This window comes from Dermacentor variabilis, chromosome 10, assembly GCF_050947875.1.
Source record: "Dermacentor variabilis isolate Ectoservices chromosome 10, ASM5094787v1, whole genome shotgun sequence".
Classification (NCBI taxonomy): Eukaryota; Metazoa; Arthropoda; class Arachnida; order Ixodida; family Ixodidae; genus Dermacentor; species Dermacentor variabilis.
This window is the reverse complement of record NC_134577.1, coordinates 22388028-22415716: the sequence shown is the minus strand read 5'-3', so window position 1 is coordinate 22415716 and position 27689 is coordinate 22388028. Positions and strand designations below refer to the sequence as shown.

Below are 27689 nucleotides of genomic sequence, written 5' to 3'. Positions count from 1 at the left end.
CGCTTAGTAGAAATCATGTGCCTAAAGCCAATTCGGAAGATTATGTCCTCGAATTCCGCGATGAAATGCGAAGGTGTTTAAGTTGCGACTTATGAGCGCTGCGGCAAAACGAAGACCTGACAAGGGTCAACTGGATTATGAATGCATTTCGTGCTAAATTTTGAAGACGTATTTCGCAATTCTAGCGAGTGGTGAAACACCCCGTGATTTCCTTTGGGTTTTACTGCTTGGATTCAGTTCCTCAACCAGTACATGGACCCCAAAGTGAAGGATATACAGAAAGCGTTAAGTCATCACTTTTCCCCTGAAATCACGCTGTGATTTGCCGTGCCATTTGACGGCATGCTTCTCAGTAAACGTGCAGCTCTGACTGAAAAGTTTAATTGGTGAAACTTTGTTGGCTAGCATTACAGTGCGGTTTGTCGTGCGTGTAATGTCATCCTCTCAGTGTGCCTGCAGCATGAACTGATGCAGAACGCGGACTCTGCGCATGCGCAAATCCGCTGACGCTACCTGCTCAAAGTGCTGGTGTCCGCAATTACTAAAACGTTGTAACTTGTTCGTGTCCATTTAATGTCGCCTCAACAACACGCACACAGTTCGTCGAGGTAAAGAACTTCCTTTGCAAAAATAACAAAATAACAAAGAAGCAGACGCAGGGTCCCCAACACGCTACACGTGCTATATCTCCAGTGCAATGCCCTTGCATCTTCACATCACCTGACAACCCTATAGAAATACAACCCAACGAATGCTTACATAAGGCTAACTCCACGCAAAACGTCCCGGACCCCTAAAGTGACCATCGCCGATTCTCTTGCAAAAAATTGGCCTAGCTTATGGTTGTGTGAAGGACGTTTCACGAAAGCATTTTTCTCGTGTAAGAATGGTTTGGTAAGCGCTCTTGGAAGTTTCCACGTAGAAGCAAAAGTTGGTTGGAAGTAAATTTTCTCTTTAATCATGTGTGAAACTAGGTACTATTGCAAATCTTATTTCAGTATATTCTACTGGCGTGGTTCTATTATGTGACGTCATAGGTGAATTCACTTTTGAATATCCCACGTTTAATTGGTTCAGTAAGAAAGGTAGAAATTGTGCGCATTCAGAACTTTTTTGCATAAACATCGTTAACGTTTCAGCCACAATGTATTTTTAGCTACTTTCCCGAGTGCTACAATTTATGCCAAAAATAATGCTGGACTATGAAATCGAATACTTTTCCAGAAAATTACTCCCGAATTTGGCAATTTGGCAATAAAATCACTTTTTGACGATATTCAAGCATAAATTGAGCATTAAGACCCTCCAGATAAATATACCTGATATAGCTCACTGCACACAACTTTTCATCTTGTGATGTAGAAGTATTAATTTGACTAAATCTTGTTTGCAGCGAGAAAAAAAAGAAAACTGTCCACCACCAATCTCACCGGTATTCACTCCCAAATCGTGCCTTCACTGCAATATACGTGCGGGTGGCACTTCAATTCTAGCGATGCTTATGAATTCCTTATGCATAAAATATGGGCGCATGCTTTTTCACGCGCAGTAAATGGCAGTAAAGTTTCCGTTGACACTGTTCGAACTTTAATGCCCACGTAACTGCCTTTTACAATACATTTCTGTGATGAAAGTATACCATGACTGCTTCGAAGTCGTCGTTAGTACCGGATCCGACGCGAGATGTTGTGCACAGCCGGCCGATTTATTGTTTGCATAGGAGGCAAATGTCAATAAATTTCCAATTTGTAATTTCTTATCTATTGTAAGTGTCCGCGTGCCTGAGCAAGCGCCGTTTTCGATCCGGTGTGAAACAGCATGATAAGAAATGACCGGGTTCTTGGAAGTTTCCACGTAGAAGCAAAAGTTGGTTGGAGGTAAATTTTCTTTTTAATCATGTGTGAAACTAGGTACTATGGCAAATTTTATTTCAGTATATTCTACTGGCGTGGTGCTTTTATGTGACGTCATAGGTCACATAGCCTCATTCTGCCTCTGTATAGGACAGAATGAGGCTAAGTTTCTGCCACTGCAAAACAGCTCACGTCTATGATGTATTCGCCTACCTGACTGCCCCGAGCACCCTACATTTAGAAGCGGTGAACTGACGAACATACGCCATTGGTGTATTCATGTCACGTGACAAGGCAGGAGTTAGCTTGGAAAATAGCAACAGTTCATTTGCGTGCCAGAAAAATAGCCGGCGGCGCGTACTTGTTGTGCAGCGAAGACCCAAGTTGGGGAGTGCCTGCTGGTGAGCTCGATTATGGAATTTAAAAGCTTCTTTTTTTTCGCCTCAAACAAAATTTACTCCAATGAAAATTTTTAGATCACAAACTGAAAAGTTGGTGCGTGAAATGAAATATCTCACTTATTTATTTTTGTAGGACGTTAATGCTAAATTTAGGTCTGAACATCGTCAAAAAATTATCTTGCCACCGAATTATGAAGTTAGTTTTCTGGAAGGGTACTTGATTTCATAGTCGAACATAAATTTAGCATAAATTATAGCAAGGGGGAAATTAGGGAAGAACATCGGGACAGAAACTTTAACGAGCGAAAAATTTTTGAAAACGCACAATTCCTTGTTTTTTTACAAGGCCAATTGAAAGCGGAAAATGCATAAGCGAATTCACCCATGACGTCACATAAAAGAACCACGTCAGCTGAATATTCTAAAATAAGATTTGTCATTTTAGCTGGTTTAACACTTGACGAAAAGAAAAGAAAAAGAATACTTCCAACTAACTTTCGCTTCTACGCGGAAACTTCAAACAGCGCTTACGTCATCAAACTTTTTTTTTTACGAGGATCACACTTTAGTGAAACTTCATTCACACCATCACCAACTAGCCCAATGTGTTCCACCAAAACCGGCGATGGTCACTTTTGGGGTCTCGGACGTTTCACGTGGGATGACACATAAGCAATGCTCAAGATTGGAGTTCTTTTGAACGCCGCTCCTCACACCGCAGTAACAATTTTCATTTCGCTCGTTGCCATCGGGGTAATTCATCGTGAATCGCGGTTATGACTATGTTGGTTTCATACGATCACATTTATTGTATAGCATAAAAGATATGCAGATATATATGAAACGCATTAAGAAATTATATTCTGGAGCTTTACGTGCCAGAACCACAATCTCCCTATGAGGCGTGCCGTAGTGGGGGACTCCGGAAGAATTTGGATCACCTGGGATTCTTTAGCATGCACATAAATCTAACTACGCTGGTGTTTTCGCATTTCTCCCCCTCGAAATGCGACCGCTGTGGCCGGGATTTGTTCCCGCGAACTCGCGCTTAGCAGCCCAACACGGAGAAAGAGGGAGAGACAAAGAAAGGGGAAAGGCAGGGAGGTTAACTAGATGGGAAGATCCGGTTTGTTACCCTACGCTGGGGATAGAGATGAGGGGCCACGGCTGGTTATATGAAACGAATTCTGCGGCTGAAATTAAACATGAAACGTATAGTGAAATGAGTAAATGAGCTGCGTTATAAAGCGTAGAAGGAAGACTCCGAGATCGCCGTCAGGTTGCGGACACGCGCGGTCCTTGGCGAATCGTTTAGACATCTTGACTGACTACCGGCGCTAGCCAAGCGTGAAGGCGGGTCTCGCATGCGGAATGCTCGCTTCAGTGCAACGTGCTTGCTCACCAGCTCTCTCCACCGCCAGAGGGTGTCCGCTCCAGCAAACCAGAAAAATGGCGCTAGCAACGCCAAACCGCGGAGGCGGACCTTTAAAGGCGTTCCGCCTCGCAGCAATTGTGCAGCGCTCCGCAAACTACTATAGCGCTACAAACAATTGTCGCAGGTAACTTACGGCGATGATGGCTGCGAGAGCTGCAGGCAGTGCCGTTCAGGGAGCGTGCCGAATGGTATATGCGTGTGTAAGGGCGCTCTGTGAAAAAGTTTGTACCCTTCGGGGCTTATCTTGTCCCCAAACAATGTTTATCTATCTTGTGAGTCTTTTCCTTTTTTTAAGGCTGCGCGTCCGGCACTTCCAGGTCGCGAACGGAGTGCGCGTTGTCGACATTGCATTCTCGACCGGAAAGTAGCGAGCGACAAATTTTTGAGAAAGGAAAACAAAACAAGACAGATTACGAATTTTGTTCGGGGACGAGATACGTATGCGTCGTGACGTCATGAGGCATGCGCCTTCCGGAGAACAAAACCGGAACTGGGTGGCAGAAGAGAAATTATAGTAAGTTATTCGCGGCCGTCTAATACCTGCCGGTATCTTTCTTTCTAGTGTTTCGAGGACCTTCGTTCAAAGCGAAACAAATCAAAAAGAAGAAAACGCGAAAATGCCATCTAAGGAAGGCGGCGGCTGTACGTTGTTTGAATTCGGACCCCAGATTTCGCACCGCGTCTCCGAAGCATCCGCGATACCGCGCGGCTTAGAAGAAGGGAGATGTACAGTCAACAGCAAAAGTTTACGGGATGCGGTTTCCCCTTCAAGTGTGAATGTGTTTCCCCTTCAAGTGTGAAGTGTGAAGTGCACTGTTAAAGCATGACACTTCGTATTTAATGAATCACTTTGCTATAATTAGCGAAGGCTACTACATGCTGGAACATTTAATTCGAGGCTGTGTGACCACGCTTGGCGAAAATTCAGCTTCCTGGCAGATACTGCGTCCCGTAAACTTTTGCGGTTGACTGTACGAGGGCGTGGCAGTCCGCGTCCAGCGTGAGGGAAAGGAGGGGGCTGGCGCTGCTCGCGCCAGGCGCGACTTGCGTCGATGCACACGGTGCCAACGGCCGGCCGCGTCGCGGTATCCGTCGCTTCCGAGTCCTTTGTTCTGCCACGGCGTCAATCGGTCTGACGACCCTGGCGACACTGGCGAGCGGGTCGCCTCCTGCGCGGTCGCCCAGAGGAAGAATAGAGCTGCGCGTGCGTGGTGTGAGTGTATATACAGTTACAATAGTACAAAGCGGCGGGTTCGAAGTCACGCCCTGCCCCGCGCAGCTGCCTCGATGTACACGTCTTCCAACTGCGCGGCAAAGCTGCGTTTGTTTGGGCGACAATGTAGCTGCTACAGTCCATCTTTTTGTGATTCTTTCGCGTGTCCGTGATCAGCTTGAAGTAGAGGCTTTGGTGTGTACTATAGACGCCCGTGCCCTTGTTTTCATTGCGCCTTCTGGACTGCATAACGTCGTCACGCTGTACATGTACGTATGTACGTTAAAAAAAATAGCGTGCCCTCATCTTACACGTGAGGGACTTCAATGCAATATCAGGATCGGCCTACCGACGACTTTGATTATGTTAGTTGCGGAATCGTTTTCAGTAACCTGAATAAAAGCCTTGCAAGGATACCTCATGCACTGGTATCAAGATCAACCTACTTATGCCATTGATTATACGAATGCTGCGAATGAGAACGAATGCCGTTGAATGTCGTGTATGATGCTGTCGCATGAAACCGTATCTTTCCTTGACGTTGTAAACAGCAGCAGGGTCGTAGTGAACTTCACATAGTCAAAACACCTGCATTCGTGCTCAGACGCTATACAGCGCCTTCTTTCGTGTGTAACCGTTAGACAAACTTATCGTCTCGGTTCGTCTGCTCGCCTCTCTTCGCAGCAGACGGCGTTGAAGTCACCGGTGGGCATGTCTACTGAAACCAACGGCATGTCGTTATCTCAGTTCGCAATTTGTTTGCGCAAGCCGCCTGGCCTCCGAGACGCCGTGGCAATCAGAGAGAATTAATTGTTCCAACCGCAGGCCCGAACGACTGACTCGCCAGCTGGGGCGCAACCAGTCCATACCCTATCTTGTACACGCTCTATAGTATCTGTTCATTATCAGCGCCTGCGCATCTCTCCGATGATCTCGCACACGGAGCCTGTGTACACACAGGGACATGTTTGGGCAATGATACGCGTTCTCCGTAATCCTCTGGGCATGTTCTGCTAGGAGCGGCACACTTGTACGCTTAGGGACACGCCCGGTAACATTGTTTGTCTTCCGCGATCTTCGACAACGTTCCTCGAATTCCGTTTTCTCTGTTCGCGTGAAAGTGCTGCTCTACAGAACGGTTTTGTGGCGTGGAGGCAAGGAACACTCGGCTCGCTCCTTTCAGCGAAGCCCATCGTCGCTGTATATGGCCCTTCCACGTGCGCAAAATAGCGAGAGATCTCTTGCAGCAGGGAACAGCAAGTTCGGCCCGTCACCTCCATCTTCGTAATGAGAGCCATCGTCGTCGCCGCCACGCTCCCTGAGTGGGTCCTCCTTTATCACTGCCACCCTGGAACGTAAATACTGCTCCTCCGTCGCCGACGGGAACACGAGGAGACAGAGCGCCGCTCTCTCGAGCGGGCAAAGGGCGAGCTGTAAGCTCTCGCTCTTTCTCGCTTAAATCCGTGCAGCATTACGGAACTGCGGCGTCGCGCAAGCCAATCAGGAGACTGCTAATGCGTACCACTTGTGGCGCCTCGGTCCCGCGTCGCTGGCGTCGGTCTACGCCGATATCCGGCACATTCTGTTCCTCCCGTTCGCAGCAGACGACATCTCGCGAGGCGCAGAAAAGCAGACTATCGCCGACAGAAATTGAAAGACACTGTGGGACAATGAGCCGCTACCAGCTCGCTTCTGGTTCCTTTTTGTTCGTGGTTTTGTAAAGCGCAGAAAAAACAGTCGAAAACAGCACGGACATGTAGAACAATGTGCGTCACTGACTTCTGCTTCCTTTCTATTCGTGATCGCCTGCTTTCTCACGCCTCCTAAGACGTCGTCGAGCGAGCCAGAACTCGCACGACCAGAAGTTGCGGTAGAAGTACTTCGTAACGGATATACATCTGTCACCACGACGTCGTCTGCTGTAGGGAACGACAAAGAGGCGGCTTCGATGTCAAGATGCACAGGGAGACAACCTTGCAATGGTTTCATGAGTGCTTGCATATAAGCTTTGAGCGGTCACAAATGCGCTATCCAAATTTTCCCTAAACTTGGAACTTCCGCAGTTTGGTTACGGTATCAGCCACGCCCCGTACGTTCCACAACACTGCGCAGCTCTACAGAGGCGGCGGTTTGGTGGGCCCTCCCGCTGCTTAGCTTGCACAGAAGAAGCGGCATCACGCGCCGTCGACCGTGCACACATATACAGGCGGTCTCCTCTCGCGTTTCCTTTGATTTACGCCGATAAACAACCGAGATTCATGGACACCGGTCGCCGACGAGAAGAGAGATTCTAGCCATCCGAAAAACAAATAGAAAAAGGTATGGGCGCCAGTGAGTATTCGACGATAGACGCAAAACATAGCACGCCATGCACCGCATCGTCGTGGCTTCTCAGGCGATCGCGTTACTACATGACGACGGCGCCGAAAACTCCCATATAGCTCGACAGGCCATGTGCTTCCTCCCCTCTAACCGCGCGCGTGCGCGCGCGCGCGACGCTTATTTGCTCTATTCCTTTAATAAATGACGCGCTCCGGGACCCCGAACAAAGCCAACGCCTTCTTATAGGCACCGGAGTCCGGCCCCCGCATAGTTCTGAGCCGGCGCTGGAGGGCTAAGTTCGCCGGAGAGTAATCCGACCTCTCCTCCGTTGCTTGCTTCCAGCTAACTCGACTCTCGCTCCTCCCTGTCCCTTCGTCCCGTTATATAAATAAGCTCGTAAAACCCACAACACGGAGCCCATGCTTCCTTCGCCAGCTCTTCGCGAAGCGACTGGGTCTCTCCAGGCTTCCATACACACACACACACACACACACACACAAACACACACACGCGCGTCCCCGTCTGTTCTCTTGCCGCGGTTGGCCGTTCTCTCCAGCAGGCTTTGACGTACAGAGTGCCGGAGCCGAAGCCGCGCCAAGCCGGCCGGCGTTAATAATTAGGAGAAGCGCACTCTGCTTCGCCTCCCCCCCTTTCCTACATCTCTCCCTTTCCTCTCGTCCCAGCCTTCGAGAATCTCCCCGTGTGCTCGAGTTTGACGGCGTTGAGCGGCCAGCCCCAAGCTACGGAGCGTGGATATGGCCCCGGTCTATCCTCAACGTAAACAAAGAACGTCCGAACAACTTTTTTCCTCCCCCACCGCCCACCGGACTCTGGTTCAGCTCTAGACTCCCCCCCTTACCCGCTACCTCCCATATTCCGTGGCGCCTGCAGACTTGGCGGTCTCGTATAAGCCCGGGCCCTGACCGCGGCTGACGTGGTTCGTGTTTTCGGCCTGTTCCGCGCAGCAGATTCTCGCGGGGGGATAGCCCTTATGTAACGCCACTTCGTCTACCATATTTTTCCCCCTTGGGTTGTGCGTATGATGGGCCTTTGGAAGGCTCGATCCTCAGGCAACACGCACACAGCTTGCCGTGTACACTGCAGCGAGCCGCGGTACTCGGCTGAACGCAAGGTTTGGGGCACGTTCGTGATTTATGCCCCCACGGTCGCTTCAGCAGACGCGCTGTGGAGCCTCAGATGGGAAGAAGCCACGGCTGCTTAGTTGCGTGGAATCTCTGCGCTCTCGCTGCACCCCCCCCCCCTCCCGCCCCTCGCCCTTCGCCCAGCCGCTGAGGCAACTGAGGAGACGGGATCCCACAGGGCTCCGAGTTTTGTCTGCGTGTTTGCTATAGAAGTCGTTTCGTTTCTTATATACCGTGTCCTATAGCTTTTTCTTTCGCGATTTCTTTTTCATTACTGCATGATCATTGGCGTCGTTGCGGTATACTGCCGTACTAGAACATACCAACTATAATAGTACGTTGCAGAAGTTGTGTGAAGTACACACACACACGAATGCACAAATGCGCGCAAATCCAAGCATGACAAAAGTTAACAGGAAGGTAGAGGCTTGAAGTGATTGCTGGTCGAACATGGAATGTCGCTATACAGCCAGCTTTTCGGCAAGGGACCTTGAAGCACGGCATAGCCTCCGAAATCCGGCGGCAGCTGTGTGCCCGCCGCCCGATTTCGGAGGCTATGAATGGATGAACTCCCTCTTGGACAACTGGTAGCCACTTTAAATGCGAACAAAGATACCTGCAATCGAACGTTCCGGGTTTTTCGCAACAAGAATACAGATGAGCACGCGTAACATAGTCCATGACGAATAAGTATAACACAACCCCTAACGAAGACAAGTAGAATTGACGAAATGTTGACTCATGCTTACAGTCATAAATAATCGAACGGGTGATCATAAGAGATTGTTGCCTGTAATAACAATAGAAGTTAGATCCGGTATGGGGCAATCGCTTAACTGCAAAATACAAAGTACAAGCTTTGTTGCCGCGCCAAACCATCTCCATTAAGAGAGACAGATAGAACTCCTTAGTATTTATAAGTAAGGAGGCTTTCTGTAGTAAATGTATTCACAAAAATATTATTCCGCAAGGAAAAGGGGCAGAAAGGCTATATAGATCTACGAAGAGACCAGTATAAAGTGACAAACAAAACAAGAGAAAGACTTCTCACTCTGGGTTTCATTGCTGACTTCTCAAGTAATGAACATCTGTGTCCCACTTTTTATCTTGTTTTTGCCACTGGCATTTTATATGATGTGCACTTACGGGCGAAAGTTTGGAACCCAGTGCGACTACGAAAAAATTTGTTCGAAGCTGGGCAGGCCGGATTAAATCAAGTGGTACAGCCTGCGTGCGCGCGTTGAACTAATGCAATGTATGACGTGCTACATAGGCTGTCTAAGCTAGCGTTAGCCAAGCTGTTCAACCAAAACAAAAAAATGGTTAATAAAACACGGTGCAAGCTATATAACTAGACCCATGGTGTTCGGTCTGCAGACCTCTGACGACCGAACCTCGTACGTCTTGTAATGGTATTGTGCACCATGATCATTTTTTTTCACCTTCTTTATTTTTCGTTGAACAGCTTGGCTAACGTTAGCTGGGGCACGCGCTATACGCGTGTGTAATACGCTGCTAAAAGGCTCTTATTGCGATAGCAATTATATGGACACTCCAGGCGCATTTCTGCCGTCGGCGTCGCCGTGAGGTTCCGCATAAAGTCCAGCGGCGATAAAATCGTCGCCCCGCGCCCTTAGCTGTGTGTGCGAGTGAAAAGGCGCGTAGGTGAGCCGGCGCTCGCGGCTTAATCTCGCGCGCGCAACGGACGAAATCGGGGAGAGAGCGCGCCGCCTTCCGTCGCGCGCAAGGCTTCGAGGGGAGGGGAGGGAAGGGGAGCGTTGTACTCCGGGCCGCTGTATCTTGAAAACCATCTACGACGGTTAGAGTCCGCGCTGCGCTGTGTTTTCGAGACTTAATCCGCAATGCAGGAAGGTCAATTCGCTCGCTGCTGCTGCCGCGGTTTCCCCACCGCAGCGTTATCACGGCGAGTTTCCGCGGTCACCGAGTGAGATGTGTTCATGTTTGCTTGCGCTCGCGTGACACCACGCTTGTCAATTTAGTTAGTATGCCTTTGATTACAAGTTTATACTGCCGATAAAACTACCATACTTACTTCGTATAGCTGTCCGCTAATTTTGCCATCGCAATCGATGATTCGCCTTTCGGGCGAAACTGCGACTTTTTTGTTTACGCACGACCGACCGACTCCCCTATATAATATGTCTCATCCCTGAGAGAAAACAGATGAAATCAGAATCGTTCAGCACCTATTGGCCATCCTCTGTCCACGGCGGTGGAGACCCGTACTCCTATAGCAGATCGTCCCCCGCGCTCTTCTTCGTGCGTCGACCTCGAGATTCTCCGCCGTTATTGCTACTATGTGCGCCCACTCCTCGCACAAATAACGCCCGGCGAGCTCTTCAGAACAGAGGCAATAACGTTTTCTCTTCGCGGCGTGTGTATGTAATATACAAAGCAGCCATCCGTTCTCCCTTTCGGTCTCTCTCTTGGGCCCACTCCGAAATCACGCCCTCCTTGCCGGCATAGTCTATAGTGGCCATAGGATACCTGGCTCCGCCATTCTCCGCCGGGGCTCATCGTCGATTCGCATCGTTATGTCTTGCGTCTCTTGCGCGGCGCTCGATCCTCCTGGCAGCCTGTCAACACCGTTTCGCGTACGCATGTTTGTCGTCGCGAAACCGTATCTAGGTATAGGTCTGTATATAAGTCTGTGGAAGCTTTGCTATGTAATGTGTAAAAAAAGTCTATTGAGTTTCTGTGGAAAGTCGATATAGAAAGTTTGTGGAAAAACTGGACGCATCTGGACAAGAGATGTCGCGCACTTCTTGTCGACTTATGTATACTTGGACCTGCTGCATGCAACCTTCTTCGAAGTCTCTTTGCCGCAACAGACCAAACGAGATAAATGTATTTACTTTTATGTGTAGATGGCCTGTACCCTCTCTGTAGGCGGATGGACAATCAAGTCCATGACATAGCGAGGCAGTTCGTTAAAACTCCGCCAAAATTCCAAAGTCCACTAGATAAAATGTATATTCTCTTTTTACCTATACATGGTGTCTAAATATGGAGTACACAGTCCTGTGGACTTGCGACCTCACACCACTTGCCTACCGATATCTTTAGAACTTCTACAAGCCGCAAATTTGAGAGTCTGTGGGCCGCAACATGGCAAATAGACTTCTCAGCGACTTTCATCTACGACAATCTGCAGACCTTATGGAAAGAAAAATACAAAATGTTGTAAGAGAAGTGGTCTACCTCAAATCTACAGGCAATGTACAAGATGCATGAATTTCATTTCTATAAGGAGGCGTCGTTGCCCACGGCTTGCAGTGCCTCACACCCCCGACGCAACAAACTAGCGTTGCCGGACGACGATGCGTCCATACACGATGCACGCGACCGGAGAGAAGCGTCGACATCCGACGCGTGGCAGCGCCGGGTGGCGGTATTAAGCCCAAGCAGGATTTCCGGACACTTGCACCTTTTTTTTTCCCCTACCCACCGCGGACGTTCGATCACGACCAAGGGACGAAGCCAACGAGAGCGGGGGAGGGGAAGGGGGAGCATAAACGCGTGCAGCCCCTTATTGCTTTGCCGGATCTAGCGTCGAGCGGTATAGCCGATAACGTTAGCTTGCCATCGGTTGGCTGCTCCCGGGAAGAAAGAACCGTTGCACCACAGAGAGAGAGAGAGAGAGAGAGTGGTCGTGGGAAGGGGAAGGGCCGATGGTAGAGGAACGGCGCAAACAACTGCTGTATGACGGCGAAAACAAGAGCGAAAAGAACGCTATATAAACAGAACACAAAAGGAAGCGTTGTGCAGAGCGCTGTGTATTCGTGGAGCGGCTTGTTTGTTTGTTCGTGAGGTGGTGAGGGCACGCGAGTGTGGAGTGGTGGAAGGAAGAGAACAGGCGGGAGTAGGAAGGGAGGAACGGGAGAGGGAGGGATTGTGGCTAGCGGACTGAGCGGGACTCGACAAGAGCACCAGCAGCGTATGTTGCAGGAGAAAGGAAGGAAGAACCGCGGAGGGGAGGACGTGGTCGTAAACTTGGTCCCCGTCGGTGCCCGCGGCTGACTACGACGCCCGCCAGGCGCCAACCCTCGGCGCGCACATGTGGGACACTTGAACAGCCCTGCCGGCCTGCCATAGCTGACCGAGGGCCTTCCTCTCTCTCGCCTCTCGTTTGCCTGCTTCTGCAGCCTTGCACTAGCTGTCCCCGCTGAAGAGTGCGAGGGAAGGAGTTTTGGTTGGCGAGCGTGGTGCGGCAATGAACGGGAACGCTTTCTTCTTCAGCGAGTTTCTTTTCGAAAAACAAACGTACCGCGGCATGGGGTGAGCCCTCAGCGAGGGCCGTCGGCGTTGTCGACGGCTGGGACCGTCCCGGAGGGGTCCTTCTTCCACGAGAGCCGAGTGGCTGTACGCGCCCTAAAAGTGTGGGAGATTCGATATCCCCCCTCGGGGGGTTCTCGGGACCGCTGTAGCTATAGCGGTGCGAATAAGGGAAGGGGGGAGGTCTCCGAAGTGCACTCGATAAGTGTTCTCGCCCGTTCGCCCTTTCCGGACCCGCGGCCGCCTCACTCACCGCGCGCTGTGAAGGAAGCGAGCGAGACGTGAAGGCTGTCGGGGCAGGCTGGCGGCGTTAAAGCGTGCGGGCATGAGGTGGTGAAGCTCTTCCTTCTGGATAAAGCCGGATGGAGGGACGAAACGAAACTGATGGAAAGTGCGGTGGTGAAGACTTGGAAGGCAAGACCGCGACAGATATGAAAAGAGAGGGAGGGAAGCAGAGCAGTAGTTGGGGGTGCGAGGGGGGATTGCCATACTCGCGGTGATTCCTTGCGCCGCGATGGAGGACCCTTGAGCGATTCGCTCGTAATGACCGACGTAGATAGAGCGATACGCGTTACGCATTACCGCTCGTAAAATAGCGGGGAATCGGTGACGGAAACGCGCGTTTGAGAAACCGAGGCGCCACCAAGTGAACTGGTTCTTGCTGGTGCCTACCCGCCCCCCACGGAATATGAGGCGTGGGAAACCGCAGTGCCTAGGAAGCTTGCAAAGTCGACCGGCTGTAGCAGGCAACGGATAGATATCAGTGTCTTGAAGCTCAATATAACCCTAGAAGTCATGTAAATAATAAAGGCGTGTAACTGTGGATTCCCTCCAACTGTTCGTAAGTTTTGGAAGTTGTGTACTTAGTCCGCCTATACGTCGACAATAATCATATTTCTAATTCAGATAGCGTAAGCGGCATGAGGCACAGTCACCCCCCCCCCCCCCCCTGTAGAATCCCTTTTCTTTGCAAGCACATTACATTACATTAAAAGTAAAAGTGACAGAATTATGACGATAACAACTCCTCCCACAGCTTTCAAACAAATCCAGCAAACAGACTATAAATCGATGAATGAAATTACTTTTTCGAGCACAAAAACGTGCCGTGTACACAGTTGTCCCGCTTTCTTTAGTAGCGAGAAATTCGGCGACTAAACGCATCGGGCGCCGTCTGCCGGCAGCTCTCGCCTATACCAGACAAAGTTGCTAGCACTCTGCCGACATTGGCCTTGAACTTCCCTGGCATCTCTCAGAAAATGGAACCTGCACGCGGGAAATTAACCTCTTGAAAGAAACCTCCAAACGTAGCACTTCACGGGGTCATCTTCAGTTTCCAGGAAAAAAAAAATCTTTTGAAACCCTATTCACTCCCGAGAGATAAGAAATCTAAAGGGGAAGTTGAGGGTCGAGTGTGAACAAGGCGAGTTTTAACAGACCGGACGGGCGGATCGCCGGGATGACCCAAGGGGTACTGCAGGTGGGGGGGGGGGGGGGGGGAGGCAGGAAGGCAAAGTGAAAACGGTGGTGCCAATAGCCACGTGCGCCCAGGAGGCATAAAGCCAACACGAACATGAAGAAGCAGCGGTGGCAACAAAGGAGGAAGTGGCATCCGCCGCCTGCGCCGAACACGGCTGCGACGGCAACTACGACCCCTCCTACGGAGAGGTTAGCGGTGAAAGCTCTCGGCGCGGCGTCAGCGCCCGATAACATCGCACGCGCGCCCCCGGGGGCGTCAAGAAGCTCGCGCACTCGCTACTCTCCCCACCCCGAACTCTCGAAATCTACCGGAGCCATCGGTAGTTGAACGAGAAAGAAAGGGCGACAGAGACTTTAGGACGTGGCGCCGCCGTGGGGGGAAGTGTACGTCCTTCCGATAGTGCCGTGCAGAGCACTGAAAGAAGCCGCTCCTGTAGTGGTTGACGTATAGTATGGTCTCGGGTTCGGTACCTGGCACCAGAACTGACTTTGGTGAACTGTAATGCTTTCCTTTTTTAGTATTCCATTTGCTTTCATTTGCAGCTTCATGCTACTTTCGGGTGAATGAAAGTTATTCCTTTCATAAAACGCCGTCCGCCTTGCGGAGTCCCGCAGCACTCGTTTGGTCATAAAGTCGTAGAGCGCGCATCGACCAGTGATAGCAGAGGGCGCTACTGAGAGCTATGTTCTGTAATTACGCCGTGCGGCTTAGAGCACAAGCAAAACGATCCACATGACAAGGCGTTATTCGCGATAATAAGAATAAACTCGTCCTGTATACAAACTTCACTGATTCGCAGTCGTCTGCTGGCGCTATTCCTTGCTAACGTGATTCCCTTCCAGCGTGACGCCGACGTCCGCATTAACGATGAGGCTTCCTACGTGAGCAGACGACATGACACTCAATAAGTGCTTCATGTTATGTTTACGAGGAGCGCACGGAACATGACGCGAAAATATACAGCACGTAGCACTTCGTCCCATCTTTAATGACGTCTTGTTTAAGGCGCTATTTGTGAACATCAAGCCTTTTTTCCGTCTTTTACTCATTTTCCTAGACGCACCCAAGTTTCCGTCAGTGTTTTCAACGCTAACCAGCCTCCCTGTTCTATATAATCGCTCTCGAAAGCCAGCGGTTGTGGCTGCCACATAACGTCTCGCGGCCTTCGCAACGCTGCACATATTTAACTGGACAGTGTGCGGGCGTAGGAAAGAAGGTAGAAGGGGGAGTAAGCAAAGAGTGTATTGAACTGTGGTGAGGGCATGTGAGTGGCAGAAGAGAATTCGACTCTTCCGCTTCCTTCGAGACGACGAAGGCGACGCGTGGCGGCGGCAGTGATTGCAGCAAGCACGGGTAGCAGAGAGGCCGGCTTATGAGCTCGTAATGAGGGCAAACTCAAGAGGCGCGCGTTTGTGTGTTTGTTTGCCCGCGCGGGCGCACACACACTCACCGACTCGCTCGAAAGGGCGGACGGCGCGTTTCCTGCGAGCACCTCGCACACGCTGCCCTGGCTACAGCCTCAAAAGACGAAACCGGAGACGTCGCCTTGCAAACACACACGCACGCATCTTCCTCTGCAGATCTCTTCGAACTTGAGCAAAAGGGGGACGCGCCAGGCGCTAGCCCTGGTCGAGACAGCGAGCTGTAACTTTCTTGGTCGTCGCCCGGCCCAGGCTTTCCTCGCGGGGAGCGCAGATTTCTCGCCCAGATTTTACACTCGACGCGTCGCTCGCGAGCCGACAGAGTGCCGCCGGTGGCCGCCGCAGATGTGGCGATTGGAGAGCGTCTTCCTCCCCGTCTCCAAACGCGACCTCCGCGCTAACTTCATGAGAGGATGTAACTTCGGCTTTATCTCCCCCTAGTCATCGTCGAGGTCGTTTGTTTGTGTGTTGCCAGCTTGCGTTCGCTCCCTGCACCGAAGCGAGGAGCGAACCTGAAAATAGGCTTATCGGTGTTGATCGCGTTGCAGCCCCACTCTACGCCCCCTTGCTCGCGTTTCAAGCCAAGCACCGTGACACCGTGCGTGCCTCTCCGAAGATGCGTGCGCGTGGAGAAACAATTTGCCTCCGCAACTTTCTTGCCGGAAACGCGCTTTTTGAGGGCCGTGTTGATTCTGCTTTGCACTTAGGTTTGTTCGTTTGCTCGTTTGTTTGTCCGTTTGTTTGTTAGGCTACGATGTCGCCGTTTTGCTTCCCGCACATGTTGAAGTTTCGCTTGAATTTAAAGCTACCGGATCTTCGATTATTCAACCCGCGCTAAATAATCGTTCTGTCATTTGCTCGAGGTTGTGTGCCTTCTGGTGGCTTTGGTTTGCGAAGTGTGGAGCGTTGTAACGGCGAAAGCAGAAAGCAGACGCCGCTGATGCCATATTTGACCAACGCGCGTGCTTGCATACTGCTCCGGGGTTTTGTTGCTTTGGCAACTCACTGCGCTCACAGGCGGCACAAGGCTGTCTTAAGGCGCGTCTTAATTCTGTACTTTTTTTTTCTTTAGATTAACACGCGTGGTTTGAAGAAGGATTACAGAGGCGGAATTCCTTAGGCGGGCTTTTGCAGCATGCACCGCTGCAACGTGAACTTCCCGGCTCTTTCGCTCTTTTTCCTCGCAAGGGCATGCGCTTACTCACTGCGTGGTTGACAACTCTACTTCGCCTTTTCTTTGCGCGCACATGGCACGACTTCTGACTTCTGCCGTTTGGCACGCTCATGCCTACACCTGCTACAGGTCTTTGTGCTGCACCTGACTCTTGCACAGGTCAGTCCGGTTGCCTCGCTACGTGAGAGCGCTTGACGAACGCAGAAGCTTCTCTAAAAGAGGGCGCATTGTATACATACATCGCAGCAACGCTACACACTCACGCCTCGTCAATCTTCCACGTCGCCAACGGATTTGCAACTTTTACCAGCCAATGCATACAGCATGACAGCTTCACTTCGAACTAGCCTGCCCTTTCAAGGCCACCCCTGACTTCCGTCTTTCGACGCATCAGTTCTTCCACGTGCCGCAAGAGGGACTGCGTCTCCGCGTGGGCAGTTGAATGCGGTCGTCCAGTTAACGGAGATTGGCAAAACGTTCCTTCTGGGAGAAGAAACCGTGCACCGCAGTGAGACGCCTCCCGCCCACCCCTACCCCCTTGGGTTCCTTTTGTTCCCGGACCGAGGGAGCGCGTGCTGCTACATCGGACAGGCAGGCAGACAAGGAGAGGACCTCCCTCGGAGATGGTCTTCTCCCTCCTTCGACGCCGGAGAGTCACGGCCGTGTTGTCCCAGCGGCTCAGCTGGAAATGATCAGCACCGCTCCTACACGCCAGTGCCCGGCAAGACAAAGAAGGCGGTGGGGTTGGGTCGGGTCTCGACGTGACTCGGGAGTTCCGACGCTGCGAAAGGAACCTCCGGGAGGAGAAGAGACAGACGTCTGGGACGTCGAGGCGGGGGGAGGCAGTGGTCGCCCAAAGGACGAGGAAGGAGGAGGGGGTCTCTCCGGTTGAAACAGAGAAACAGTGCAATCACGCTCTCACGACAACAGCGCGCTGTTCTACCTCTTTCTTATATGGGCTCACCCTCTTTCCAGGTGCAGCAGCAGTCTTGGGACTCCTGACGGTCTCTCGCGGGGTTGGCCACGTGTGCCTGCCGTTTGTGTGCGTGGGGGGAGGGGGGGCGGGCACCTCCCACTTTGGCTCGCACGCCCCGAGCGAGCCCACTCCGCCTTCATTCCAGGACTGCTAGAAATAGCCCCAAGACACTAATTCACTTTGGGAGCTCATCAGTCGAGCCGCGCGCGCGCAGGCGAGCTCGCGAGGCGGTCGGAAATTTACTGCGAAGGGAAGTAAAGGAGGATTATGCGCCGGCTCTTAGCGAAAAAGACTTCTTCGCGGGCCCCGGTCTTGGCTTTTGTTCGTCCCGAAGCGGCTCTTACCACCCCAGGGAGTGCGAAGCGGACACTGTCTTCTTTCTTTCCTTTCTTTTTCGCTCTCTCTCCTGAGCTTCTCTTTGTTCCGGTACTCTGTCAAGTGAGGAAGGGCGACTCTGTTTGTGAGGAACCGAACGTCGAACACAACTGAGGGACCTTGAACGGGCGCAGGAGTCAAGAGTTTACTTTCTCCAGAAACGGGCTCCGCGTCTCTGAGACGATGAGGCCGTTTTTTTTTTTCCTTCGACTCACCGCCATTCTTGCCGTTGTTTCTTTCTTTTCTATTTTCTCCTCCGCTGAAGCGCCGCACTCCCTACAGTTTCACGCAGAGCAGGGAGAACATTCGAACGCATCTTTTCGCTGTCCCGTACGCCGACAAAAGACGCACCAGTATACTATATACCGCTGCCCAAGAACACAGCGGGCTCCCTTCTTTTTCGGCGGCAGAGTGCATGGACGCGGGTTCGTGCGACTCCCACAGGAGTCGCGAATCTCTTTCTGCGTCGTTTATTTTCTCTTTTCCTCTTTGCTGCCTCGCTGGCTCTTGCACGCCTTGTTTGTCGTAGGATGAATGCCTCGCGACGGAGGAAGGAGCGACAGATTTGGCAGCGTACCACCAGCGCCGCTGACGTCTTGGTTTAGAGCGTGCTGACTTCGTGAGAAGGAGTCAAAACTCTCCCCCTCTCTCAGTGGGACGTAGAAAAGAACAAACAGTATACTACTGCTGCCACGTGTTGCTCGCTACCGATATACCCGCCTGGCAAAGCTGTGCGTACCTCTCGATGTTCAAAGAAGGAAGTCGAACTTGATTGGCAGCTGACGCGGCGAAAATAATGCCCGGCTCAGTGGAACACTCACTGCGAGAGGGACGTGCGTTCCCAATCGCCTCCCCACCTTTTCAAGCCAACACAGTGTGTGGGCCGTCCGGGGCGGTCCGTAATCGAAACGCATCGGTACGACTTCTATTTCTGCTGACGTGACTTTTGCCGAGGCGCGCCATCGAAACTTCAACGAAGTGTGCGCGTTTCGGAGTGAGAGCAGGGAGGCGAGACAATAGCGCACCGGGGCCCGTCGAAGATAATAAGAGACCAAAGGAAAGATTGGATTCACGCGCTTCTTTTATCGATCCTATGGCCTGTCAGCGTTAGCCTACAAAGTGGACGACGACGACGACTCTCCGCAGAGGCCCAACGTCTTACTTCGGGCTCGCTCGCGTTTGCGCGCCTTTCCCCAACTCAGCACTCATCTAAATGCGGGGCGTCCCACTGCGAACGCTGTGCGGCACTGCAACGAACGGAGCGACATCAGAAAGAAACACGGGTTCGGAGAGAGGAATCCCCGCGGAGTCGGTCGTGCGAGGCACGGGCGACTCGATTGGGGGCCTGCAAAATCGAAGCAGCAGCGCTCGCCTGCCATGTCGCGCAGCAGGTGTGCGAGCCATCAGCATCTCGATCCGTCGCGCACCGCGTAGACCACACCGGGGCGATCGGCCGGCCATCTCTCCCTCGAAGGGGGACACGACTCCCTTCCCTTTCGCACGAGGAACGCGCGCGCGCTAGGCAAACAAACACGTCGAAGCGGCCGCCAGCAACAGCAGCAGACGACGACTTCGACATCTCGCCGGGACAGCTTAAAAGGACCCGCGATTCTTACGAAGCGCTCCCTTCAGCCACGCTCACGCACGCAGTAGTCCTCGTCATCGTGACACACGCGAAACGTGCTGCGACGATGTGCCTGCCGCCGGTGCATCGAACCGTCGAACCAAACGAACGACGTGCCGCCACAGACTGCCACCAGAGGGAGGCACATCACGGCCGCTTCTGACATGATTTTGGTGGCGGTGGTCCCCCACCACCGGCGCGCCGTGGTGGGCTGCCTTGCCGTGGGCACCCCTCCCCCCAATTTGAGTGACCCCCCTTTTCCTCCTCAGGGAGAGAGGGATAGGGGAGGGGGGGATTAAAGCAACGAACAAACTACAGGGGCGTTCGTCGCAGCGGAAAGGGCGGCCGGAACGGAACAAGTTCTCGCATCGCATCAGCGCGAGCCGCCGTTCGCGGCGAGGGAGAACCTGGCTCTGCCTCTCCCGAGAGCACTGCCTTGCCTTGCCCCCGCAAGCCCCGCACCGTACAGCCGGCCTACCCTCGCGGTCTCGAAATAGAAGAGCCCGGGACCCGCGCGAAGACGTGCTGCTGCTCCGCACACAGTTGCTCCTTCGCCGGTTGGTGGAACGGCCACGTACGGTAATTCTCCGGCCGTGCTTTGATCGTGTGCCGCTTAGAGTGCGCGCGCGTGCGCGATTTGGTGTGGTTTAGTGCACCGCGGCGGCGGCGCGCGCGCGTGTTTTTGTGTGCGCGGAGTTTCTCTCACTCACTCCCGAACGCCGGGAGCGAGATGATGGTTAGCAGCGAACGCCGGCTCGCGCGGTATTGCTGCTGCTGCGACGGCGTCGCCGATGTCATCGTGACTGTCGCCGGCCATCGACGGCCCGGAGTGCACTGAGGGCTGCACCTCGCTCCGTCTTTGTCCCGTCGTTTTGTGTTGGGTGTCCCCAGAACGGATTGATCGGCTACGTCTTTTGATTCGGATCGTACTACCTCCGTTTGCCGTCTCGATTCGTTTGGATACACGGCGAGTGCCTGCGACGCGATGGCGACCTGTCGCCGATCCTTCTGCGTCGCGGTGTTCCTGCTGATCGCCGATGCCACCGCTGCGGTCCTGACCGGTGAGTTCTGGATTCTTGCGATCGTGCTCGATGTCGCCGATTAGTTTCACTTCTATGATTGCGGACGACACGCGGCCATACAAGAAAGAGATACAATGGTTTTTATAAGCGGCAACAAGTGTCCCATTTTATGCGGGACTTTATTTCCAGATGTGTGTCGCGGTGCGTTTGATGTGACAGCGAAGTGTGCTTACAACGGAGTTGTCGGCCTTAACCTGTGCAGCTGATTTTGCCGTCAACGCAGCGCCGGATGCATTGGCGTTGTATTTCATGTTGTATGATCAGAACATGACACTGATTATTTTGCCACGCGCTTCATGTCTGCGATTTCTCTTTTTTTTTTTAAGACGAGAGCATACTTAAAATGCCACGCCGCTTTGATTTCTTGTAAAGCCTTTCTGCTTCAACATGCGGCCTTTCTATTTGGAAACATTTTAATTCGAAGTTGACGTTGGGGGGTCCCTATTCTTAGGGACGCCGCTTGAAAACTATTGACCATGTTTCTTTCGCGAACCGATCGTCATTATGTTGTGATAAAAGGCGCTGCAGTTTCCCGGTTAAAATAGAATGCTCTATCCAGGGTCTTTACTGAAGATGGACGACTGGAAATTGCTGCAAGAGGCAATAATATGTCCGAGTGGCAAACTTGTATTCACGAAATAGTGTCTTTTATTGTTACTTTTTTTTCTTCACAACACTTTTCTCTGTGCATGCGTGTTTTCTTCATTCGTGTCACTCTACCAGCGATGGCGCAGAGTTCGTCGGTACGCCGAATTTGGCGGTCTTCGGATTTCGTTACATGCCATCGGAAGGTCTTATCAGCCGCTTTCCGTCCTACCGAAGTCGCCGGTCATGTCGCCCCTTCCATCGAACTTTCTGGTCGTGCTTGCTATATGCTTTCGCAAGTACAGTTAACCACAAACGTTTACGGACCACGGGATCTCGTAAAACGCAGAATTTCCGGGCAGCTTGTAAAAGTAGCCAGTAAAGCAGGACATCGCTATGTTGTTCGCACATATTAGCAGCGGCTAGAAATGCGAACATCAGGCTTCGTTTTGATATTACTGAGACATTAATCTTTTTCTCAGATTCGTTGGTCCGTAAAATTTTGTGGGCGACTGTGCGTGTGAATGTTTCAGCAGCTGTCGTCTGGCTTCGCAGTCAGTACGACTCGCTTTATGAGAGCTGTTTTTCTTTTGTTCGAATTTCCAGTCGAACAAATAATGGAAAGACAGACGCTTCATGCCGCCGCTTGACCATCGGCCAGCGGTGGAGCGTGATGGCGAGTGAGAGGTGATACAACTTAGCTATAGCGCGGAAAAGCTGTGCAGATCACTTGCACTATTTGCTCAAGATTACAATGTCAGCCTGATGCTGATGAGCTACGTTATGAATTCTCTCTATTTTGAAGAAAATTTCGGAATAGCGCGCCCTTTATTAGGCGACATCGCAGCCTATTTTCCTTCTCCTTCTGCCTTTTAGCGGCGTGAAAGGACGTCGCTTTCGACTGCTTGATTTTACGCTAGATGAAAGCACACTGTATACCTTAACATTTGAAGAGTCCTTCATGCACGCTCCTGTCGCTTAGAAGTGTATAGAATAAGCTATCTTACGAAAAATCAGGGTTCACGGGCTTTCGGTAGAATGTTCGCGGTACATTCAAGTAAAAAAAAAAAAAAAGCCGTAAAGCAGAGGAACGCCCTTTGTTCCCAAGGCAGAGGGGTTTTATAAGCGGCCATGGCGCGGCCTTCGCAGACTTCATGCACCACGCTAGGTCCCAATCAAGAGAGGCAACTCGCGCGCGGAGCGGCGACACGGCGTCGACCGTGACGTCTTTCCCGGGGGCCACCGCAATGAAGAAGACCGCTTATTACGACTTCACCCCAGCGCGGGGGCCCCACCTCTCTATAAATTCGCTCAGCCGAGTCTTGCCCGTTTAGCGCCGTGGCGACGACCCGACACAAACGCACGGCCGTCTGTCCTCCCACGGAAGGGAAGCGCCACTTCTGCTACTTCGCAGAGGAACAGAAGTACTGGCCCGGAGAAGACAGCGACAGCAGACGATTTTAAGCTTCCTTCCTTCTGGACCGCCCTGGGCTTCGTAGGGGCTCTCTCTCTCTTCGCGATGCACTTGTCAGAAGCGCGATAATGATCGCTCGCCGCCCTTGTGCGCGCCTCCAACGATGGCTTGTCAAGTCGCCGCGGCGCAGACGACGTTTCGGCTCGTCTTCTTTTTGTTCTCCGCGATGCTGAGGAAAGGAGCAAGGGGAGACCCTAGCGTCAAACCGCTCGCGCGGGCGCTCGGGCTCCCTTCATTGTTCTCGTGTGGGACTTTTTTCTTTCCATTTCTTGACTCGGCTAGGCTCCCTCGTCAACCGACTTGCGCTGTCAGGCGGTGTGGGAACCCCACGTCACCGTGGGTTTGACTTGGTGAATGGCTTTTGTTCTTGGCCATCGAATTAAGAGACAAGAAGAAGCGAAGCATTAGTTCCTACACTTTTTTCTTGCGCGAAGAAGGCGTTTCCTGCACCGACGTCGCAGGGAGCTCCGCGGGGCAAGAGTTTGTGCGCCCGTGTATTTGGCGACGCGCTGTCCTTTTGTCTAGGCGCGCTCACCCGAGCGATGGGTGACGGCGTAACGCGGTGATGACAGTACCGGGGAGTGATTGGACGTTCCTATGGTCTTTCTTGCTTCTTAGGCGCCTTGATCTCTCCCGTTGTTTGTGTTAACGGGCCCGTCCTACACGCGCGCTGTCACGAAGACGCGGTTCTGTGGACACGTGTTGTCGACGCATCGCTTCTCTTCCGTCATCTCGCACTTCCTGACGAGCCTTCACGTGACGTTGCGCTTTGAGGCAATCTATTCCGTCATCTCGAGTAGGGAGTCTCTGATAAGGAGAAAGCATGACGTTTCGCGCGTAACGTTGAAGCCGTTCTACGCAGAGTCCTTCCGGCAGCTTGCTGTCGGATACGTGCAACCGAACTGACGTCACTCTTATTAAAGTGTTTGAATATTTAACGAGGATTTTAGGGAAGCATGCCTTCCTATGTCTTTTAGCTCCGCGGCTCTAGTTGCAGCGTATGATGCAGTCGCATTTTCAGTCTGCACCAGCTTCTTAGTAACGTTCACGCCGTTCCGTTGAAACCTTTGTTGAGAACAGGGTTTACGTGAATGTTCATATACATTCTAGCTTACTTTCAGAACTTCACCGTGGCCCTTGAGGTGCAGAAAGCAGGGGCGAATGAAAAGTCTAATGTTGGCGCTACGTCGCACACAGTTGGCCGAACATTGGCTCTGCTTATGGAGGCACTTGCTACTTAGCTAGGTTAGAGGTAGCAAAGCGTCTTGTTAGTCACAGCACAGGGGTCATTTCGAAACGTCGTCGTTGGACTTCAACAATGTGTCGTGAAATATGCGCGCGAACCACCGACGCGATCGCGGTTCCGTAGCGGCTGTTCAGACCGATCGACATCCCGTGGTCCAGCTGGCGTGGGAAACCTAGGCGAGTGCCCTCCTCTCCGAGCGAGTCGGGAGCAAAATAAAGCCCGAGGGAGAGCCGGAACGTATACATGGCGCGTCGCTTTAAAGTTTGAGAATGAGGGGTGAACGTTTGGGGGGGACGGCGGCGAATTTGAGCGAACTCTGAATCAACAATAAACGTGCGCAGCTCCAGTAACGACCTCCGGCCCGAAGGAACGCGCATGCCGGGGACGCTTCGTTCTTCACGGGGCCGAGACCATTTAAGAGAAGAACGCTGGCGGCGGCCGCCGCATGACTACATGCGCAGCCGCGCAGTCATGCAACGGCGCCGCGAGTTGCAGCAGCGGCAGAGCCTGCAGCAACAACGATAAAAGAAACGCCAAGTTCAAGAACGAGAGGAAAGCTCAGGAGAAGCAGGAATACGGGGGAAAGGGCGCCAGAGGAGCCCACCATTGCCCGCGGACCGCCGCCGCCGCCGGACCTTCTTGCAGCGTGCGCCTCGCGGGCCCTCCCGGGTGCTCTCCCGCCGAGTAATTGGCTTTTCTTTTTGAACGCCCTCCTGCGACCAAGCTTCTTCTCTTCCATCCTGGTCACCCCCCCCCCTCGCCCCCCACCCTTGGAAGAGCACTGCCGCCGCCGACGATGACGACGGAGAAGCATAGAAGCCGTGTACAGAGCTTGCAGAACCTGATTCCTGTCGTGCTCCGCCCCTTTGGTTCGGGCCACGTCCATCTATCTTTTCGGCTGGAGAGGAGGTTGCCTAAGAGAGGGAGAGGGGGACAGGCCAGAAAGATCTCTCTTCACGTTCCAGCAATTTGCTCCGTTTATGGCGTAGCGAAGGCACCGACCGAAGGAGGAGGTGGGGGCATGCGCATAGCGCATATGATGGCCTGCAGTCCTTCCTGTAGCGGACGGTCCCGCAGCCGGACTCTTCGGCGAGTATTAGACCCCGTGTTGTGCGGTTTTCCACGCCGCCTGGCGTCGGCTACGGGCAAGACTGGAATGGAGGGAGGAGAGAAGCGCGCGCGCCACAGTGCGGCAGTAGTCGCTGCTGCGGTTGCAATAAAGGCGCAACGTGTCACGAAACTCGCTGGGAGATACAAATATACACACGCCGGAGGAGAGCGAGCACCGAGCGCGCACGCGGCTCGATTTCTTTTGTGCGGGTGGCTTCGGTCCGCCCTCCCGGCCTGTCCGCCACCCCCTCTTCCACGGCCGCCGACGTGCGTGGACCGCACGGCACGTCGCTTGTGTCCGGCGGTTGTGGGCAGGCAGTATCCGGCTTGTGGCTCGAGCTCGGTCTGCCTGCCTGTCCGCTGGTCCGCTGCGCACGAACGTGGCTGTGTTCGCATTTCGGGTACCCCGTATGCGGGACTGTGGGCGCCTGTGATCGGGGGAACAAATGGGCGCTCGCTGTAATGAGTAGCCGAAAGTCGCCCCCTCCCTGCTGGGGGCTCGGACTGCTACACGCCGCGGTTGCTTCAGTGGCTCTGGCGTTCCGCTGCTGACAAGGGCGAGGTCGCGGGTTCGAATCCAAACGGTGGCATGCTTTGCTTCTAGTGAACGTTAAGGAATGGCCGGCTGGTCAAAATTAATCATCCGAGGCTCCCTCCACTGCGGTGGGCGTCTCTCTTAGCCGCTGGTGTCGCTTTGGCAGGTCAAACACCGTCAGTTAAAGCTGCGCCATAGGCATATCGGCATCCCCTGGTATCCTCGGCAGCCGCACAGGCTGCCGAGGGTACCAGAAACAGAAGAGTTTGGCTTTGAGCTTTTCCGAGGTTGGCGCTATTGGACGGGCTGATATTTGAACGATACCTCAAGCTCGTGGTGCGACGTGCGATAGGGACGCAGTTGCACAGCGCGATCTTTATCTAATCCCCTCCTACACCTCCCAACCCCCTCCAAACGTGCATCTGTCTTGTCCTTTCTGAGACGCCAGCGATGATGGTGAATATATTTTAGAAAACGGGTTAATTTTATTCAAATTCGTTGGTAATGTTTCAGCCGGGCCGTACAGGAAAGCGCGCGGCCGCACTGCATACCTTCCCGTCCAGCAAATATATTTGTAGATCGCTCAGGTACATTATTTGTCCCGTGCAGCTACTGCCACGGGCTACCGTTTTATTCGCCCGGCTATTACGGCAACGCGACACGACCAAAGACTCGCTTTTTACGTCTCGCTGCGACGACAGGAGGCATTCTTCGAGCCTGGTTATATTATTTTTTCTTTCGCCACAAATGGACTCGCTTGCTCTCTCCTGCCTTCCGCCCGCTCAGGAGAAAACGCCCCGGCGCTGTAGATGTAAATCTATACACCCGCACGGCCGATGCCCGATCGTTGGCCCTTGCAAAGTAGCCCGCCGATCTCTCTAGCTCTCTCACACGCGGCAGCTCCCGCGGATACAGCACGTGACCGCATAAAGGGACCGCGCCGTACTCGAGGCTCGTGCATCAAAGGTTTATACCATCCGGACCGACTGCTCGGAGCCGTGCGCGGGAGCGGCAGCAGCGAGCAACAGTTCCTTCCTCGTCCGGCCTCTCCTGCCGCAAAGGAGTGGGTTCCGCCGAAAGGGGAAGCGAATGGATGTCCGACGAGAGCGCGCGAGAAGAGGGCTTGGAGGATGGGGGAAAGGGGGGGTTAGATGCATCGCGTATAAGCCGCGACATCGGGCTTGTATCTCACCGGCAGAGCAGCCCATCAGTTGCCGACCCGATCGCAATCTTCATCGCGAAAGCCATAGAAGGTGCTTCTCTCGCTGGTCGCTCCGCGCGTCTACGTGTCTTTGCGCGTTTGATTTCTCCCCCCTTCTTTCTTTCTTTCTTTCTTTGGAGAGGCAACGCCGCCGCATTGGCTGGTTGCTCGTCGTCGCATCGCTCGGCGACGTCGACCAGTTTCCTCTTTCTCGGTCCTCGCCGTCCACTAGTGCGGCCGGCGCGGCTATATAGCTATAGGACGAGGACGGAAGAGCGTGGCGTCGGTGCGGCTAATGACCGCGGCTCGGCTGTCCTTCCCTCCGGGGTACCATCTATATAGCGCGACCGACGAAGTGAGGTCGTTCGTTTTTGGGCGACCTCCCCTCCCCCTTCACCTACTTCGTCTTTGCCGGACAGCCATACCGTCCGAGCTCTGTGCTCGCCTGGGTTCTGTCCGCTCTTCCAGCAATGGTATAGAGCAGAGTATACTGCGACGCCGACATTTTGTAACAATCGCTTGCCTCATCCATTCTTTCCGTCCCGCCGTGCCGTTCTGTCGAGTCTGGGTGATATCGTAGGCGGTATAGTGCGAGCGGGAGTGCAAGAACATGCGCTGATGAATTCTAATTATTGCTTTACGTTCTAGCTCCGGAGGCCAAATCCACATGGGCAGTCCTACGTATGTTCTTTTTTTATTATTTTTTTTTCTTTATTTCCGGTGGTCAGTGTTGGCTGTTCACGA

At 52.9% G+C, this 27689-nt stretch overlaps 1 protein-coding gene across 5 annotated transcripts in view; it reads left to right on the top strand.

Moving 5' to 3' along the window:
- LOC142560123 (latrophilin Cirl-like) overlaps positions 1-27689 on the top strand; it is an 848550-nt gene that overhangs the window by 673103 nt on the left and 147758 nt on the right. The window contains exon 1 of one of the 5 annotated variants that reach the window (XM_075671955.1): positions 20047-20773. The exons of the other annotated variants lie outside the window; for them this stretch is intronic. Within the exon in view, the coding sequence (XP_075528070.1) occupies positions 20698-20773 (76 nt within the window). The 5' untranslated portion in view covers positions 20047-20697. Of the gene's footprint in view, positions 1-20046; positions 20774-27689 lie in introns of those variants that run through there. 5 annotated transcript variants of the gene reach the window in all.